Below are 16,202 nucleotides of genomic sequence, written 5' to 3'. Positions count from 1 at the left end.
CAGAACAGCTATACAGGTTAGCTGTGACAAAGAGGTGGAGACGAACAACTGAAGCCAAAGGATTACAGTAAAGGAATCGTTTTTCTGTTATGCTGCGTCACAGGTCCCAATGAAAAAATGTGCCCGGACAGGTTTACCTGACGATACTGAATAAACTGTATTACATACATCACATGTCAGCTAAAGTCGATTGTTTACATTTTACGAAAGACAATAGCTGTATGACACGTATTACCCCTGCATGTTGACTCTGACCAAATAATCAAACATAAAGTCAGAACTATGAACAAGTGTAGTAACCTCACAACTGCTGGTAAGGAAGTAAATTAATACAGTAACTTTATACAATAACTCAATAATTATTCCCAAAGTCTGAGAATAGTTCAAATAGATAAACTAACGGGGTTCGAGTAAGAAATGGGTACTATAATCTGGCCACCTGCTTGGGATGGTGAGCCCCATCCCTGTGACAATGGCCCTTTCATCACAGCAGGTATAACAGGAAATGGGCTTAAGAAACTGGCATCAGAGAGACTAATCTTCCTCATGAAACTGCAATAACCCTGAACAAAGAGACTTTATTTGATATTTACAGCAGCTTCTCCATGACTCCTAATTCATGTCATGGCACAGGACCACAGGCATAAGAGTAAGGTATAATAATTTACATATTGAGACAGTGCAACTACAGGTGAACCTGTACAGTCTGACCTGTACTGTATCTTCTGTAAATTCTACAGTATATTATAAGGAATATAACTAATTTTAATTCTATGAAGAATACCACTCGTTTTTGAAAGTGCATTCATGACAGTCAATTTTCATCAGAAAATATATGATTATTATAGAAGCAGATCTGCGAACTCAGCAGGCAGGTAAAGCATAGCAGCGAGGGGCAATCTGTGACCTTACCTGTAGCTCTTAGACTCTTGTAACTCTCTGCTGAACTGCTACCTTTGTACATAAGATGTTGGCGATGCAATGACAAATGCTCAGTAATATCAATGTACTGGAGTGATAATATATCCCCCAAAAAGTAATTTTCCTTTGCAATAGTAAAGTTTAGACTCACCAACCTTAATAGTCTTCTTCCCTCTTCTCTGGTGAGTGACATGAGAGAGGTGAGAACATTCTTCTCTGTCTAAATTAGGAAATTATGGTAGTGTATTGAGAAAGAGGGTGTGTGTGTGTGAGAGAGAGAGAGAGAGAGAGAGAGAGAGAGAGAGAGAGAGAGAGAGAGAGAGAGAGAGAGAGAGAGAAAGAGAGAGAGAGAGAGAGAAATCAATGTCATACCATAACAATAAATAATAGCGTCATCTTGCTGTCAGTTGGGATAGCTGGCCAGATGTTCGAATATGACTACGATAATGCCTTTGGCTGCTAGACAATGAAAGAAAGTTGAAAGAAAATCAATAGAACAGGAGAAAGCGTATGAGTAAGTCTTTATAAAAAAAATCATTGCTTCTATGGTGAGATTTTTGCTATAGGCTACTTTCAAGTAAGGAAAGACATGCCTCATAAAATGAAGTAAAACGTCCAGGTTTCAAATGATTAAGGAATATAAAAAATACAGCTATGTTAATGGTAGGCCTAACCATCTTCTGGTAAATGGAAAGGCTTTCCCAAACATCTTCTCTATTAAATGCTAACTACAGTAGCTACAAAGCAGCCTAGCTACCTGTCAGAATGATATCATAATTATTTGCATCAATCCAGTAGCCATTTATTTTTCAAACTCCTCTACTTTACTTTACTATTTATATTTTTGACTATTTTTACTTCACTATATTCCTAAAGAAAATAATGTACTTTTTACTCCATACATTTTCCCTGACACCTAAAAGTACTTGTTACATGTTGAATGTAAAATGGTCCAATTCACTCGCTTATCAAGAGAACAACCCTGGTCATCCCTACAGCCTCCGATCTGGTGGACTCACTAAGTGCTTAGTGAGAATTTCACAGGGTGGTAAAGTGCACAGTGATGAGTTTGATGCTGCTTTCCAATAAATATCTAGGGTCTTATTCTAATGACATGATGATCAATTCCTGACTGCCGTTTGACAAATAAAAATATTATCGCTCTTATCCATAATAATCTGATCATGTAGACTAGCCCACCAGCATTGCCATACCAGCACTGTATCTGTGAGTTGTTGGCTAGTGCTCACATGCCAAGACCAGAGTAGGCACCACTGCTATTTAATGCAACAGTTTTTGTGACAAAACAATCAGTAGAGTTGAAAATGCTATGGAAACACGTTGAACTTTAGATTTGTATTTGGTAAATGAAAATTTAAGCGAACATTTTAAAGTTGCGTGCACTACGTCATCAGGCACTGGTTTTTATTTGGTGGAAACACCACTAATGGGAATATTTGCATATTTTCTATATGCAGCTTCTAGAATATTCGCATGAAAATGTTTCGCCAACTGGATGATTTTTTACCTTTTGACTGTGATTTTTCATAGAGAAATTCCTTTACCTTGGCTGGTTCCTCCCACTCAAAATATTTTCCACTTGATAATACACCGCGCATGTGCAAAATCGATTCAAAATGCGATTCGTTTGAAATATGTGGCGGGGAGATTCGTTGGCGTTACGCAGTCAAAGCGAAGCACAGGCGAGTCCCAATGCAACACAAATGAAACAATCCAAACAAAACGAACTGGCAATACAATGGACAACTCAAAACACCTAATTGCGAAGATGTCGGAGAAATTGGAGAAGTAAGTTTCTAAAGAAAAAAGCCTGCTGAATGCTAACTATTGCACGTTTAGCATCCCGTCCAATACAATACAATGTTAGCTAGCTAGAGAAGTTCACCCTCGCTAGAAATGATGTTGCTAACTTGTTAGCTACTGTAGTTGTTACTAGGTAATTAACCTTTTTGGTTTAACTTAAGTATTGAATAATTCAGTACGGCCAAATGGTTTGTAACGTAAATTTGAACTGCTTAGCTAGCTAAATACGTTAGCCAGAGAGGAAGAGGCGAAGTCAGTAGCTAACAACGTTAGCTATAGATAAATCAACTTTCTTACACTATAGCCACATTCAGTCAAATATCCAGATAGTACTGTAAAGCTGACCAACCCACCTATTTGCCAGCATGGCCGACCCACTTGTTTACAGCTGCACTAGGGTCAGACAGGCTTCCTGTGTAGCTTAACTAAATCACCGCTAACCCGGCACAACTGAGTATGGCTCAGAAAACATGCATCAATCCAGGGATGAGAAATGTGTTGTACTCCGAATTTTCCCATTTATCCCAACTGTGTCACTGGGAAGATTGAACGACTGCTAGTTTATTCTCGAAAACTGACCTCATTGTCCTCATTCTAGGTAGAAGCCACAGCAGCCGTTTTGGCTCTTTGTTGTTCAACACCAGGTGCCATTCCATAATGGCTACTGCTAGCTAGCATGAGGACGAAAACTATAGTTTACAACAAAAAAGTAATTAAATCTTCTCGGTGTAACAGTTGGGATAATGGCACAATTCGAGTACAACACATTTATTATTCCTGGATTGAGGTACGTTTTCCAGACTCTGTCTTAATCTACAAAGAAAGCCTGTAGAAACCTAGTGCAGTTTTAAGCAAGCAGGACAGATTTGCTGGCTAAATCCATAATATTAAGGTGTTGGGATGTAATGTTTCAGCGACGTGCATCGGTCCCCGATTCAAACGTTTGAGATACTGCATCTGTCCGCGGACCCCAAACCGAACCAAATGTAGCATACATTTGTCAGAAAATACATTCAAACGTTACGAATCTCCGATTCACTAACCGAGGTAAAGACAGTTTCAAGTTTTGACAAGATATTCGCGATTTCAAACCTCTAGCTTCCAAACCACTTGAGCCACAGACTCCAAATAAGTGTCATGGTGTTGGAAAAATTTCGCATACCTTTGCACAGGTCTTATTTTCACGATTTGGACATGAATTCGCTTTCCAAAGCTAATAAAAATGTGGCAATGTGAGCGGAATTTTGTATTCCTAGTTGAATTAGTTAGGGAGCGTAAACAAAGTAAATGTTTCTGAAATCAATGTTAGTGCATCGAATCACCTCGATTCATTCTCAAATAAAACCACATCGCACTAAAACGTATTGTTCCTGTATCGGGGCCCATGTATCTAGATAGGTATCCAGTCGTCTTGAAAGGGAAAGATGCACATCCCTACTAAGGTGCTAATATTATGCTTATTTTATAGGTCATTGTCAATGGACACCGAGGAGATGGAGACCTACCAGAGGTATGTGGGAGGAAGATTATCATGTTAATGTCTTCAGAACACAATTCTGAAGAATTTACACAAATATTGCTGTTGTAGCTCTTATTGCGGGACTTTGCGTGTGGGAAAATCACCTCACTAGTCAGCCTATTATATGTATTGAACATTCATATTGCACTGTACACACAGCCTTACCTTTGGATTGTGGATCTATGAAATGGGGTATCACTGTCTCCTCAGTTACACCCGCAGAACACAATTCTGAAAAGCTAAATAATGTTAGCCTAGTAGTAGTGCTTTATTTTGGGACTATGACTGTGGAAAATCACCTCTAATCAGTCTATTAATTTATATGTATTGAACATTCATATTGCACAGTACAGCATTACCTATGGATTGTGGATCCATGACATTGAGTCAGTCTACTCAGTGACACCCACAGAACACAATTCTGAAGAGTTTACATGTATTAGTGTCGTAGCTCTTACTTTTCCTATGGGAAATCACCTCTCTAGTGAGCCTTTTATACGCATTGAATGAATGTTCCATATGGTATAATGTGTATAAGTATGCCCCTTTGCAATTATGGAGTCCTCCAATATGTCCACAGTGAGAATTCAATAAAAAAAATACAGTTTAGACTATACATTGAATTTACTGTAAAACGGATGCCCCGCTTCACATTTCTGAAAATAGTAAAACAATTATTTATTTCATATGAATCGATTCTTTTTGACAAACCGAATGATTCACTTTGCCATTGTAGTAGTTGGGGTTCGGTTCAATCGTGGTGAATCAAATCATGGGAATCAAAATAATAATTTCTGAATTGCAAACAGTAAAAGAAAAAAAAAGTTGTAGCCTTTTGGATTGTGTCATAGCAAAACTTATTTTGTAGATATTTTAAGTTGATTGGGACATTCAGTTTATTGGGCACTGCAACTAAATATATGCTAATAGTCAGCCTAAAGTAAACACTTCTAAAGTAAGACAAATATAGGGCCCTATAAAATCTGTGATGCAGAAACTCATGCTGAAACAGTAATTTCTAAAGGTTGTCCACCAAAAACTTCCCAATTAAATGTTGACTGCAAAATAGGCCTACCTGGCAGAATGATGTCTATCAATTGGGTGCGCATTTGTTTAGCAAACAATGCCATCGCATGTGCAGTACAGAAACACTGCTAGTAACGCAATGGTCTCTTGCTAGGTGCACAGTTGAATTAAAGGGAACTACACCCTCAATAATTTTCCGAAATATTTTTCCCATACCTCAACTGGTCTTCTGATGTGGTTAAATACTTATTGTGTACTTAGAACATCTACTTTTGTTATTGTTAAATGAAATTAAGAGTGAATCTGAAAAATGCCAACCCTGGTAAAATCAAGCTGCATTTGGGTGATAATCTATTGGGTTTTATAGGGCCCTATAATTGACTAAAATAGAATATGCACATTTCCTGAAGAAAATGTGTGCTTGCTTCACCTGTCAAAGCCTTTGTATGGTAGTGGGAGTTTGCTTTGCCTCTTCTTTGTCTCTTGACGGATTTTTAAGGAAGTTCCTTTCCATTGGCAGGTTGTTGTTCTTTCCATTTGACAATACACAGCGCATGTTCAAAATCGAAACGTGATTTGTTTGAAATATGTGGCGTAGAGAACTGTTACGCATTCAAAGCACAGGCGAACAGGAAATGCTGAGTCCCAATGCAACATCCAGGCAACACATAAGTGAAATAATGTACACAAAATTAACCGGCAAGACGGACATCTCAAACCACCGCTGTCTGTTTCTCCGAAAAACTGTCATTTTCGTCCTCATGCTATGTAGCAGAAGCCACAGCAGCCATTTTGACTGAAACTGCCTTTCCAATCAGCTCCTTTGTTGCTCAACACAACATGTTAGCATGAGGACGAAAATGGCAGTTTACTTAACTAGCGGTCGTTAAATCTTCTCGGTGTAACAGTTGGGATAATGGGACCATTCTGAGCCACCGTTACTATTCCCACCAAGTATGTCAACCCTATTGGTGCGATGTGGATGGTGTTTGCCTTTCACATCAGTGACTTGGGTTCTATTCCCTTCCCTGCCCTGCGTTCGCTTGAATACCAAAAGGCAAACATTTGTTGGTGAGGTCTCTAGATGTTGTACTAAGGTTTAGTATTATTACAAAGGGTACAACTTAATTTATTATGCTATAATTAGTTTCTGCTTGCCCCACATCTCAAAAAATGAAATTTATTTTACTAGGCAAGTCAGTTAAGAACAAATTATTATTTACAATGACGGCCAAACTTGGACGGCGCTGGACCAATTGTGCACCGCCCTATGGGACTCCCATTCACGGCCGGATGTGATACATCCTGGATTTATGCCTCTTGCACTGAGATGCAGTGCCTTAGACCGCTGCACCACTCAGGAGCCCTTAAATTGGTTACAGTTAATACATTTTGCATGTCTTTATTGTAAAATTTGTGCATTAATTATGTAACGACATTCTGACCTTGTTTAGCATTTTCTAGTGAGCCCAATTGTGGCATGATTCCATTATTTGTATCTGTTTGCATCAGTTTCAGTGGCAGACTTATTTTGAAGGCAAACCGCTAATTCCACTATTTTTACTAATCACTAATGTTTTTCACATCGGGGTTCTTCATACCACCTCAGTGGTGAAGATTTTGAAGTAAACTATGCCCAGGGTAGGGGCAACAAGTCAGGTACAGACAGAAAAAGCATTGTTAAAGGCCCAGTGCAGTCAAATGTGAGTTTCCTGTGTTTTATATATATTTCCTGAGGTTGGAATAATACTGTGAAAAATGTGATAATGCAATTTTAGTGTAATAGACCACCTGACATTTCAGCCTGTTGTGGTGGGATGGAGTTCTGGTCTGCCTGATGATATCACCTGGCGGTAAATTAGTTAACAGACCAATAAGAAAGAGTTCTAAACCTCTCTGCCAATAGAGGCTAGGTTTCAGTTTTCCCCTCCTCACTCAAACCCAGCCAGTCCTAGCAGAATTTATTTGATATTGAGATAAAAATGGCTGTATTGGACATTTTTTAAGCAACAAAGATAGTGGTCCTCTGTAGCTCAGTTGGAAGAGCATGGCGCTTGCAATGCCAGGATGGGTTTGATTCCTGGGACCACCCATGGGTAAAATGTATGCACGCATGACTAAGTTGCTTTGGATGAAAGCATCTGCTAAATGGCTTATTATGGTTATACACTACCGTTCAGAAGTTTGGGGTCACTTAGAAATGTCCTTGTTTTTGAAAGAAAAGCAACAACAACAAAAAAGTTAATTTTAAAATAACATCAAATTGATCAGAAATGCAGTGTAGACATTGTGAATGTTGAAAATGACTATTGTAGCTGGAAACGGCTTTTTATTTTATTTTTATGAAATATCTACATAGGCGTACAGAGGCCCATTATCAGCAACCATCACTCCTGTGTTCCAATGGTGCGTGGCTTTTTCTTTGCAACTCTGCCTAGAAGGTCCCGTGTGGCTCAGTTGGTAGAGCATGGCGCTTGCAACGCCAGGGTTGTGGGTTCATTCCCCACGGGGGGACCAGGATGAATATGTATGAACTTTCCAATTTGTAAGTCGCTCTGGATAAGAGCGTCTGCTAAATGACTTAAATGTAATGTTAAATGTAAGGCCAGCATCCCAGAGTCACTTCTTCACTGTTGACATTGAGACTGGTGTTTTGTGGGTACTCTTTAATGAAGCTGTCAGTTGAGGACTTGTGAGGTGTCTGTTTCTCAAACTAGACACTCTAATGTACTTGTCCTCTTGTTCAGTTGTGCACCGGGGCCTCCCACTCCTCTTTCTATTCTGGTTAGAGCCCGTTTGCACTGTTCTGTGAAGGGACTAGTACACAGCATTGTATGAGATCTTCAGTTTCTTGGCAATTTCTTGCATGGAATAGCCTTCATTTCTCAGAACAAGAATAGACTGACGAGTTCCAGAAGAAAGATCTTTGTTTCTAGCCATTTTGAGCCTGTAATCAAACACACAAAAATGCTGACGCTCCAGATACTCAACTAGTCTAAAGAAGGCCAGTTTTATTGCTTCTTTAAAATCAGCACAACAGTTTTCAGCTGTGCTAACATAATTGCAAAAGGGGTTTCTAATGATCAATTAGCCTTTTAAAATTATAAACTTGGATTAGCTAACACAACTTGCCATTGGAACACAGGCCCATTTATCAGCAACCATCACTCCTATGTAGATATTCCATAAAGAATCTCCAGTTTCCAGCTACAATAGTAATTTACAACATTAACAAGGTCTACCCTGCATTGATCAATTCGATGTAATTTTAATGGACTAAAAATGTGCTGCTTTCAAAAACAAGGACATTTCTAAGTGACCCCAAACTTTTGAAAGGTAGTGTTCCGTCTTTCGGATGGGACGTTAAACGGATGTCTTGGCTCTCTGTGGTCACTAAAGATCCCATGGCACTTATCGTAAGAGTAGGGGTGTTAACCCCGGTGTCCTGGCTAAATTCCCAATCTGGCCCACATACAATCATGGCCACCTAATCATCCCCAGCTTCCAATTGGCTCATTTATCCCCCCTCTTTAACTATTCCCCAGGTCGTTGATGTAAATCAGAATGTGTTCAGTCAACTTACCTGATATATATATATAGGGGGAAGAGAGACAATACAGTATGAGGCTTTGTAGAGGAATTTAGAATTTTGGGGGGGAATGCAATTGACATTTGAGTCATTTAGCAGGTGCTCTTAACCCCAATTGCTCCTTTAAGTTGCTATGGATAAGTGCCTTGCTCAAGGTTTTGCTGCAGTGCTCCAGACAATTTTTTTTCTTCCATTGCTAGGTAAGTCAACTGAAAAATATGGCTATTTCATCTAACATAATCCAGGGAATGCATGATTGATATTTTGTTTGTCAACCTGTCAAAATAGTATCCAGAATGGTCAGATTGCTTTTTGTGCATATAAGGCTTAGGGCTATGCTACATAATTAACCACCTGAGGAAGTGGGAACCTTTGCTAACTTTAAATATGAACCATGTAATTAATTCATCTCTAATGTCCTACAAAAACTTTCCAGCGCTAGGCCTGAGTTACTAGATATAGTCACTGTAAATGTCCTGCAAAACAAGCCTACTCAGATTGTAAGGTGGTGCCATTTTCTTAATGTTGAGAAATAAATAATATAGTCACCGAAGGCATATATGTACCTCTAACAAAAACAACAGTAGTTGTATCTCTCCCTCTCTGTGCGCACAGCACCTCGCTCACACAGCAGTGGAACAGGGACCGGCTTAGGGCTGCATGATAAGGGCAAAATATATAGAGATTTTTATTTGGGATATAGATCAATACACTTGGGTGAACTGTTGGAATCATTGAAATGGAATGATTTATATTAAGGAGCTAGGTGGAATGCAGCATTGTTCTGGTTTGGAACAATCTTTTGACTGCATTTGACCTAACGGCATGCAAATTTATAGTGAATCTAATAGCAAGGAGAAGGAACTGCGCTGCTTGATTGACAGGGGGCAGGGCTTGGTGTGTGTGTGTGGGAAGCAGCCGCAAGAGGAGAGGGCTGACATGCGGAGTAAACTATACTGTCACACATGGCTTGGTGGTGTTTCAAAATATTGCATGGAATTTGAATCTCTTGCTATATAGATATTACATGTCAATATTGTGATTTCAACGTAGTTCTAATTCAGCCTTATACAGGCAGATTATTTCATAGCAGGAATCAATATAATGCACAAGGCTACTGGTGACCAAATAATGTTTTTTGAGCAAACAAACCTGCAAGAACTTTCTATAGCATAATCAATGAAAATTACAGATCAAAACAATTTTGCTTGTGTAAGAGGAAGGCAATGTCGGTAATTTACGGTATATCCTTCCGGCTCTAGGCTGAGAAGTGGAAACTGGTCTTAATGACGAGATGGAAATGTCTCCACTGCAGACATTTTGTCATACATTCTTTCATACCAAGATTTTAACTGCTGCGGAGCAATGCTTTTTGTGCTGTTTTTCAACAGCGGTATCATACACGATATACTATTATGATATAGATTACTGACTTGTCTAATTCAACACATTTACAAGTGTTTTCTTTCTTTTAAAGGTACATCAAGGATGGAAAAGATGCTGCCAGACAAGGAAATATGACAAAATCATTGGAACTGTTCAAGCTGGCCCATGACATCCACCCTGGTGATAAACTTTGGAGCAGGATAAAGAAACTTCAGGAGGCTATAAAAGAGATGGCACAGCAAGGCTCAGAGAGTGATGATGAAGATTTTGTCAATGTCAACAACAGTGGTCTAATGCTTTTCAAAGAAATATATGACAAACTGTATGATCATCAGCAAGAGGGGGTTGCTTTTTTGTATGGTCTCCACAGAGATGGTCGTCAAGGAGGAATCCTAGCTGATGACATGGGCTTAGGGAAGACAATTCAGGTCATATCGTTTCTCTCTGGTATGTATGATGCTGACTTGGTAAAGCATACCCTGCTCATCATGCCAACCTCACTCATCAAGAACTGGACCAAGGAATTTGCCAAATGGACTCCTGGAATGAGAGTCAAAGAGTTTCATGGCACAAGCAAAGTGGAACGCAACAGGAACTTGGAGAAGATTCAAAGAAGAGGTGGTGTCATCATCACTACATACCAAATGCTGATCACTAACTGGGAACTTCTCTCGTCTTACAATGGTAGAGAATTCAAATGGGATTATGTAATCCTAGATGAGGCACACAAGATCAAAACCTCCTCAACCAAGACAGCCAAAAGTGCACATGCGATTCCTGCCAGGAATCGTGTACTTCTTACAGGCACCCCTGTACAGAATAACCTGAGAGAAATGTGGGCTCTTTTTGATTTTGCTTGTCAAGGGGCACTTCTTGGTACTTCTAAAACCTTCAAAACAGAGTATGAAAGTCCCATCACCCGTGCAAGAGAGAAGGATGCCACCCCAGGTGAGAAAGCCCTGGGGCTCAAGATGTCGGAGAACCTCATGGCCATCATAAATCCATACTTCCTAAGGAGGACAAAGGCAGAAGTACAGAGAAAAACACAAAACCGTGTGATAGCCTGTGAAAAGGACCTTGAAAACAAAGTCCCTAGTAGTGGTGGTGGTGGTGGTGGTGCAGAAATGCCAAACCTCACCAGGAAGAATGACCTAATCATTTGGACATACTTGAGCTCAGTTCAGGAGGAAATCTACAATCAGTTCTTATCCCTAGATAACATCAAGGAGCTGCTCATGACCACCAGGTCACCGTTGGCTGAACTGAATATCCTGAAGAAATTGTGTGACCACCCAAGACTTCTCTCCGCCAGGGCTGTCGCTCAGTTAGGCCTAGAAGAAGGAACAAGTGCAAACTATCATGATGATGAAAATGAATCTGCTGCACACAGAATCGACAACATATCTGATAAAACACTAATATCAGAATCTGGAAAGATGATGTTTCTCATTTCACTTTTGGAAAGCCTTAAGGAAGAAGGCCATCGCACACTTGTTTTCTCTCAGTCAAGGAAGATGTTGGACATTCTTGAACGGGTTCTAGTGAACAAGCGTTTCAAGATTGTGAGACTTGATGGCACAGTAACACACCTCACAGAAAGAGAGCGGCGCATCCAAATGTTCCAGACCAACAAGCAATACTCGGTCTTTCTCCTAACCACCCAAGTGGGAGGAGTTGGCATTACATTGACAGCAGCAAACCGAGTAGTTATTTTTGACCCCAGCTGGAATCCAGCCACTGATGCCCAGGCCGTTGACCGGGCCTACCGCATTGGACAAACGGAGAACGTTGTCATCTACAGACTGATCACTTGTGGCACAGTGGAGGAGAAGATCTACAGACGGCAGGTCTTCAAAGACTCCTTGATCAGACAGACCACCGGGGACAAGAAAAATCCATTCCGGTACTTCAGCAAACAAGACCTGAAAGAACTCTTCACGCTACAAGACACTCGATCCTCATCAACACAGCTGCAGCTGCAGTCACTGCACTCGAGACAAAGACTCACAGATCCTAAATTGGATGAACACATCGCCCAACTTCACTCCATGGAGATGTTTGGAATATCTGATCATGACCTCATGTTCTCACATGAAGTAGAAAACAACGAAGATGACCCTGAGGATCAGGAAGCTCACAAGTACATAGAGAACAGGGTGCAGAAAGCTCAGGAGCTGATGAAGGTGGAGTCTGAGTTGCAACAGCAGCTTGCTGAGCGCATCGAGTCAAACACTGAGCCGGCACATCTGCGGAAACCCCCTCAACACAATACAATTGGGTCAACTGAGAAGAAGCCAAAGTATGAAAAGCCCAGCCCCTCCTATCCTAGCCATAACCACAACTTCAACTCCCCTGTGTTGGTGGATCTTACCCATTCTGGGTCTAGTGACGAGGAAGATATCCACAATCTGAGTAACAAATTCATTGATCTAGCTGTAGATGAAAGCATTGAGATTATAGGGCACACTGTGACATTTGCGACTGAGGAACAGTTCATAAAGAGCAACCATCTTTCTCCCATAGACAAGTCTCTTGAGGTGTTGTTGGATGGTGAGCCAATTTACACTTCCGCTCAAGAGATTTTGGATGTGTCATCAGAAGCAAAGGATGATATTGTTGCCGTAGGATATGTTACCTCTGAAGTTGAACAAGACAACCAGCCAAATGGCAATGGTTCCCCACAATGGCAGAACTTGTCACTTCACCAAGACTTGACAATGGACCAGAAGATCTCACCTGTCAAATCCCAGAAGAATCAAAGACTTTCTATGCTACTACAGATGTCCAACAAGAGCCTAGAAAGTCATGCAGAAACATCCTCCAAAGTTGATGAACTTGAGTCTTTTGAAGGAAATTTCAATCTACAGTTAGAGGACAGCGCTAGTGATATGTTCCCAGAGGAGGAATCCGAGTCCATCGTGGGAAATTCAGGTTTCCAGCTAGAGATGGATGTCAGCTTAAATGCAGATGACAAGCCTTCTGTGACTGGAGCTGTTGAACAGAATGGAGCAGATGTTCATGTCAATTCCCCTGTTTCTGAAGCAGATGACACTGTAGATAACTCATTCATTACTTCTTTCAAGAAAAAGAAAAAAGTTTTAATTTACAATAGTGAGGAGGATGACATTGATGAAGATGAGAGGCCTCATTTGATGAACAGGAAATTGGACGAAGAATTCCATGGTATTGGGTCCTCCACACCAAAATCTGTTAAATCTGGATCCATTTCCTTTAAAACCAGGAAAAGCTTTGGAGTGAACACATCTGTGGCCTCAAGACGTTCCTTTGTGGATTCCGTGATTGAGCATGTAGAGGACCTTGATGAGGATATGGAAGCTGAGGTTTTACAGGTGCACACTGATGATGCAAGTGAGGAAAGTGAGGTGACTGGATCTTGTGAGGTGACTGGATCTTGTGAGGCAAGTGAGGTGACTGGATTTCATGAGTCTCTCATGGAAGAGGAACCTACAGGGGAAACCTTAAACACTGAGAACGAAGAGGAAAGTGAGGAAGGTGGAAGTGAGCCAATGCATGTTGAAGAATCTGAAATGGGAGAGGAGGAAGAAAGTTCTTTGGAGGAATCTACCGGTGATCATGAACTTGTTTCTAGTGAAAGAATGGACCAATGTGCCAGTGGAAAAGATTCCACATTACAGACTGTGGAATGTGTCAACAACAACAACAGGGATTCCTCAGCTATGACTGAAGAAAAGATGTATGAAAACTATGTGGAAAATGGAAAACAATCTTTCTCTGAGGGGAAACTTGATGATGCCTTGAACTTCTTTTTGAAAGCAATTGACATTAAAAGTGGTGATCCTGAAATTCAGTTAATGACAATTAAATTGTACCGTCGGCTCGGTCAGAGAGGAAAAAAAGTGAAATATTTCTGAAGTGTTAACTCATTGCTGTCATCTACATGTACACACAATGTATCACTCACTGATAGGGGTGTCTTTTTGAAGGTTTGTCTTGTAAAACTATGTTGAAACACATGGTTAAATTAATAGGCTAGTTAGAAATGTTTTTTTGATCAATTATTTTCTTAAATGTATTTTTGCATGCTTTTGTAATGTGTATATAATTCATAAATGCAAGTAAAAACTAATGTAAAAGTCTCATTTGTTTTGAAGTTTCATTGTGTAGTTGCACTGTGGAGGTTTCAATCACTACTCAGCCCATTAAATAGTCAATGGAAAATGGCATTGCATTTAGTGCTTGCTATTTTGGTTTGATGTGCATGTTTTGTGAAGCTAAATACTCTTATTACTTGAGCTCTTATCTGAGCCAAATATTGTATAATGATGACCATATCACACCATCAAACAGCATGTTCGGTTTCCAATAAATTAAGCAATATTAGAACGAGCAATATCATTTTATTTATATATTATAGTACCAGTCAAAAGTTTGGACACCTACTCATTCCAGGTGTGTGCAAAGCTGTCAAGGCAAAGGGTGGCTACTTTGAAGCTACTAAAATATATTTTGATTTGTTTAACACTTTTGGTTACTATATGATTTCACATGTGTTATTTCATATTTTTGATGTCTTCACAATGTAAAAAATAGTACAAATTAACAGACCCTTGAATGAGTAGGTGTGTCCAAACTTTTGACTGGTATTGTCAACTGTGGGACCTTATATAAACAGGTGTGTGCCTTTCCAAATCATGCCCAATCAATTGAATTTACCACAAGTGGACTCCCAAGTTGTAGAAACATTACAAGGCTGATTAATGGAAAAAGGATGCACCTGAGCTCAATTCTGAGTTTCATAGCAAACCTCAATAGTTATTTGTAGAAATGTCTATTAACCTGCTTTTGCTTTGTCATTATGGGCTATTATGTGTAGATTCAGGATAATTTATTTAATACATTTTAAAATAAGGCTAACATAAAATAATGTGGATAAAGTCAAGGGGTCTGACTACTTTCTGAATGTATTGTGTGTAGAGCAGTAATTTATATATATATATATATATATATATATATTTTTTTTTTACCCCCAGTTGTGCTCCCCCTGGGTCTCTCGGTCGCGGCCGGCTGCGACAGAGCCTGGACTCGAACCCAGAATCCCTAGTGGGACAGCTTAGACCACTGCGCCACTCGGGAGGCCAGCATTAGTTTATATAGGATGAGTCATGACTAGAATACAGTATATACATATAAAGTGGGTAAAACCATATGTAAACATTATTAAAGTGACCCAGTGATCAATTACTCTATGTACATTGGGCAAAGCAGTCTCTAAGGTACAGGGTAAAATACCGGGTGGTACCGGCTATTAACCGTGACTAAGGGCAGGGTACTGGGCGAAGGCCGGCTAGTGGCGACTCTTTAACATTCTGATGGCCTGGAGATAGAAGCTGTTTATCAGTCTCTCGGTCCCAGCTTTGATGCACCTGTACTGTCTCCTAGACCTAGATGGTAGTTGGTGAACAGGCTGAGGCTTGGGTGGCTGAGGTCATTGATGATCTTGGCCTTCCTGAGACACCGGTGATGCGTTGTAGTCTACTATCAGCTCCTTTGTTTTGTTGCTCTTGAGGGAGTGGTTATTTTCCTGCTACCACTATGCCAGGGCTCTCACCTCCCTGTAGGCTGTCTCGTCGTTGTTGGTCTTCAGGCCTACCACTGTTGTCATCTTCAGCACACTACACAAAGGTACAAAGGTGTCTTCAGATACTATAACATTCACAACTTTTAAGTTAAAATGACTACTGATACAACTTCTCTCTTCTGCCAGCATTTACTATTTCTTTCAGTAATTTACACACTCAAGTTGGCTGCTTTCAATATATGTGGGAGATTGATCATTCAAGCAGCTGTTTAATTTTCCTATGTTGAACATTTGAGGGAGAGAAATGTCCTCCATTACCAGTATTTTCATTCACAATGCAGCAGAGTGTAATGTCTGAATATCGACTTAACTGCAAT

At 40.1% G+C, this 16,202-nt stretch overlaps 1 protein-coding gene across 1 annotated transcript; it reads left to right on the top strand.

The window, feature by feature from the left end:
* Positions 1 to 2,586: 2,586 nt before the first annotated feature.
* Positions 2,587 to 14,386, top strand: ercc6l (excision repair cross-complementation group 6-like). The gene is made up of 3 exons (XM_039005595.1): positions 2,587 to 2,730; positions 4,214 to 4,255; positions 10,357 to 14,386. The coding sequence occupies exons 1-3, from the start codon at positions 2,681 to 2,683 to the stop codon at positions 14,156 to 14,158; spliced, it is 3,894 nt and encodes a 1,297-aa protein (XP_038861523.1). The 5' UTR covers positions 2,587 to 2,680; the 3' UTR covers positions 14,159 to 14,386.
* Positions 14,387 to 16,202: the final 1,816 nt, after the last annotated feature.

Source organism: Salvelinus namaycush, chromosome 12 (assembly GCF_016432855.1).
Source record: "Salvelinus namaycush isolate Seneca chromosome 12, SaNama_1.0, whole genome shotgun sequence".
In the NCBI taxonomy this organism is placed as follows: domain Eukaryota; kingdom Metazoa; phylum Chordata; class Actinopteri; order Salmoniformes; family Salmonidae; genus Salvelinus; species Salvelinus namaycush.
Note: the sequence above shows the minus strand (reverse complement) of the source record. Positions and strands in the feature narration are given on the sequence as shown.